At 32.8% G+C, this 3628-nt stretch overlaps 1 protein-coding gene across 1 annotated transcript in view; it reads right to left on the bottom strand.

Annotated features, from left to right (window-relative positions):
- Window positions 1-56: 56 nt before the first annotated feature.
- LOC106474881 (translation initiation factor eIF-2B subunit epsilon-like) overlaps window positions 57-3628 on the bottom strand; it is a 29229-nt gene continuing 25657 nt past the window's right edge. Inside the window, exons 13-14 of the mRNA XM_013935578.2 lie at window positions 2400-2604; window positions 57-226 (exon numbers count right to left, since the gene is read on the bottom strand). Coding sequence (XP_013791032.1) covers window positions 59-226; window positions 2400-2604 — 373 coding nt within the window. The 3' untranslated portion in view covers window positions 57-58. The remainder of the gene's footprint in view (window positions 227-2399; window positions 2605-3628) is intronic.

The following is a 3628-nucleotide window of genomic DNA, read 5'->3' as shown; positions in this document are numbered from 1 at the left end:
TTTAACAGGTACAGTTATACATTCACTGTTACTTTTACATTTGTTTGATTCTTTGTTATTACCTTTTTCTTAAGAGATCCTGTTCTGCAGGATCCACATCTCCTAACACAGGGGGGTTGGAATACCACTCCAGTATTACAGGCTCACTCAAAACATCTTTTTCATACAAGAAGTGTAGTACTTTCATAATAATCACTCCTAATTCTTCATTCACGATTCCAAACTCCTGCTCAAGTAAACAGTCTTATTCATACATAATAAAAAATACTAAGGTAAGAATGAAGCACAGAATTTCTTTTCTAAAAATCAAAATAAAACAGTAAAAAACTGGTCACTGACAAATGGGGGATGACAGCTTTAGCAATCTTCGTGATGTTTTTTTAAGCAGATTTCAAACTAGTGGGAGTACAGTTGCCTTGAAATAAGTCATGCAAATTCAACATGTATTAGTGCTGTAGACATTTGTTGTTTGGTGTAAAATAATACAGGTCTGCAATTTTAAACTTCAGCTACTCAGATTTCTAAAATAATATTCATTTTTTTCTATCACATAAGGATTTTTTACAAATCAGGAAGAAGAAAAAACTCTTACTTAGATCAAATTATTATTTTGTTTACCGCAATGAACATTTTTTATTATTATTTTTGTTTACAAAAATACAAACAAAGTGAAGAAAAGGGAAGAACATTGAAGTCAAACAAATGTCCATGCTCATTCATCCTGATTTTTCTTTGTGAACTCTACATCTTTTAGTCTCAAAACCAAATGTTGTGGTCTTTATTATAGTATTGCATTATGACATTTTGTGAAAAATCGGTACATGATGGAGAAAAACGGGTATCACTTTCGGATTCAGAGTACAGGAACTACTGCAGGCCTATGTAATTAATATTTAATTTATGAGAGATTTATATATATTCACAACTGTGATTTCACATTCACATGCTTCCTGGCCAGGAACTATAATTCTCTGGGACTCTCTACTACTTAATTTGTAGAAAGTAATTCTGAAGTTTTAAACTATTTCATCCAGTAGTTTTGTTTTTGCAATGCAGTTTAACAAACCATACAACAGGTACATTGAATCAACACACTTAGGTTTCAAAAGTTAAACTATGTTGATGTTGTTTTTCTTTCTCCTACACAATAAGTTTTCTAAAAATGTAAAATGCATCTAAGTGACTAATTAACTGAAATCTACAAAAATACATATGTTTTCATGTAATTTTACAATTTATTATAAAAGATTCAGAAAACAACTTTCAAATGTAGATTGTAACCAGTAGGAGCTTAACTTTCCTCTAGGGTTAAGTTTGTAGCAACTTGTTTTCAGTCAATAGGTGTTTGTCACTGTCTAGCTTAACTTACCTCTAGGGTTAAGTTAGTAACAACTTGTTTTCAGTTAATAGGTGTTTGTCACTGTCTAGCTTAACTTTCCTCTAGGTCTAAGTTTGTAACATTTTGTTTTCAGCCAATCAGGTGTTTGTTACTGTCTAGCCTCTAGGCTTAAGTTTGTAGCAACTTGTTTTCAGTCAATAGGTGTTTGTCACTGTCTAGCTTAACTTTCCTCTCGGTCTAAGTTTGTAACATTTTGTTTTCAGCCAACAGGTGTTTGTTACTGTCTAGCTTAACTTTCCTCTAGGCTTAAGTTTGTAACATTTGGTTTTTGGTCAATAGGTGTTTGTCACTATCTAGCAGCAATAAAAAGTTATTTTTACACAGTAGATTCTTTACTGTATAATGAAACTTTCATTAAGTGAAAAGAACTTCACAAATGAAATGTTTTCTAATGTATATTAAACAATAGCTCGTGTTCTATATCTTGACCACTTCAGACAAGGCAGGTTTAATGTTTTAGGATTTTACTGAATTTACTTATAAAACTAGGTCAAGCATTTTCTATTATTTCAACAGTGAGTCTTAGACTCTAAACAATACTACCATATGTTAGAATTACTGCAGTCAGTTGTGAATTAATCTTTTCAAAAGTAATGAGTTGAGATTATCCTTGCACACCATGCTCAATTGTTTTTAATCTGCATTCATTGTTCTTGGGTGATGATCCAAGAACTAAAACAAAAAAGTTTATTTACACTGCAAAGTAAGTATTACGTTTAAAATAAGTCCACAAAATGTTAAAAACAACTTATATCTTTCATACACACAAGTACATATATTTTAAAAGTTTTTAAATTTGTTGGATTTTCTGTACAGACAGGAATTCTAAGCAGGGCATGGAGATAATACATCCAGTTAGGTTATATGTTACATACACTTGATACCTGTACTGTCATTCACTTACTTTTAGATGTCAATTGAAACAAGTAAATAGGAAGGGAAAAGATAGAGAATCTTATCTAGACTATTAGAGAAGGATGTGACCAAAATTTATACTCACTTCTAAAGCAGACAAGCAGTCCAACTGTGATTCTTTACTCTTCATGTAGTTTTTGATCAATGGAAGTAACTGACTGAGTAAAGGCTTCAATGCAACAAGATACATCTGGGGTTGTAAAGGCTTCTGGGATCCCTGTTTTGGTATTTCTAAGATGGCTTTCATCACCAGTGTGTTGACCTCCTTCATGGTCACATTGTAAGCATATCTAAACAACAAGAGGTCACTTATTTCTAGTATATCTAAACAACAAAAGGTCACTCATTTCTAGCATATCTAAACAACAAAAGGTCACTAGTTTCTAGCATATCTAAACAACAAAAGGTCACTCATTTCTAGCATATCTAAACAACAAAAGGTTACTCATTTCTAGCATATCTAAACAACAAAAGGTTACTCGTTTCTAGCATATCTAAACAACAAAAGGTCACTTATTTCTAGCATGTCTAAATAACAAAAGGTAACTCATTTCTAGCATATCTAAATAACAAAAGGTAACTCATTTCTAGCATATCTAAACAACAAAAGGTCACTTACTCCTAGCATGTCTAAACAACAAAAGGTCACTTAATCACAGCATATCTAAACAAGAAAGGTCACTCATTTCTAACATGTCTAAATAACAAAAGGTCATTCATTTATAATGGTGCACAACTGATGATACACTGTGATATCCTTGTATTGATGATACATTGTGATATCCTTGTATTGTTACCACAGATCGTGGGTATCCTCTGTACACATGGTGTAGGATTGATGATACATCGTGATATCCTTGTATTGTTACCACAGATCGTGAGTATCCTCTGTACACACAGTGTAGGATTGATGATACATTGTGATATCCTTGTATTGTTACCACAGATTGTGAGTATCCTCTGTGCACATGGTGTAGGATTGATGATACATCGTGATATCCTTGTATTGTTACCACAGATCGTGAGTATCCTCTGTACACATGGTGTAGGATTGATGATACATTATGATATCCTTGTATTGTTACCATAGATTGTGAGTATCCTCTGAACACATGGTGTAGGATTGATGATACATTGTGATATCCTTGTACTGTTACCATAGATCATGAGTATCCTCTGTACACATGGTGTAGGACTGATGATACATTGTGATATCCTTGTACTGTTACCATAGATCATGAGTATCCTCTGTACACATGGTGTAGGATTGATGATACATCGTGATATCCTTGTATTGTTACTATTAGATCGTGG

Source organism: Limulus polyphemus, unplaced genomic scaffold, assembly GCF_000517525.1.
Source record: "Limulus polyphemus unplaced genomic scaffold, Limulus_polyphemus-2.1.2 Scaffold7808, whole genome shotgun sequence".
Taxonomy (NCBI): domain Eukaryota; kingdom Metazoa; phylum Arthropoda; class Merostomata; order Xiphosura; family Limulidae; genus Limulus; species Limulus polyphemus.
The sequence above is the reverse complement of the archived record's forward strand: the minus strand, read 5'-3'. Positions and strand labels throughout refer to the sequence as shown.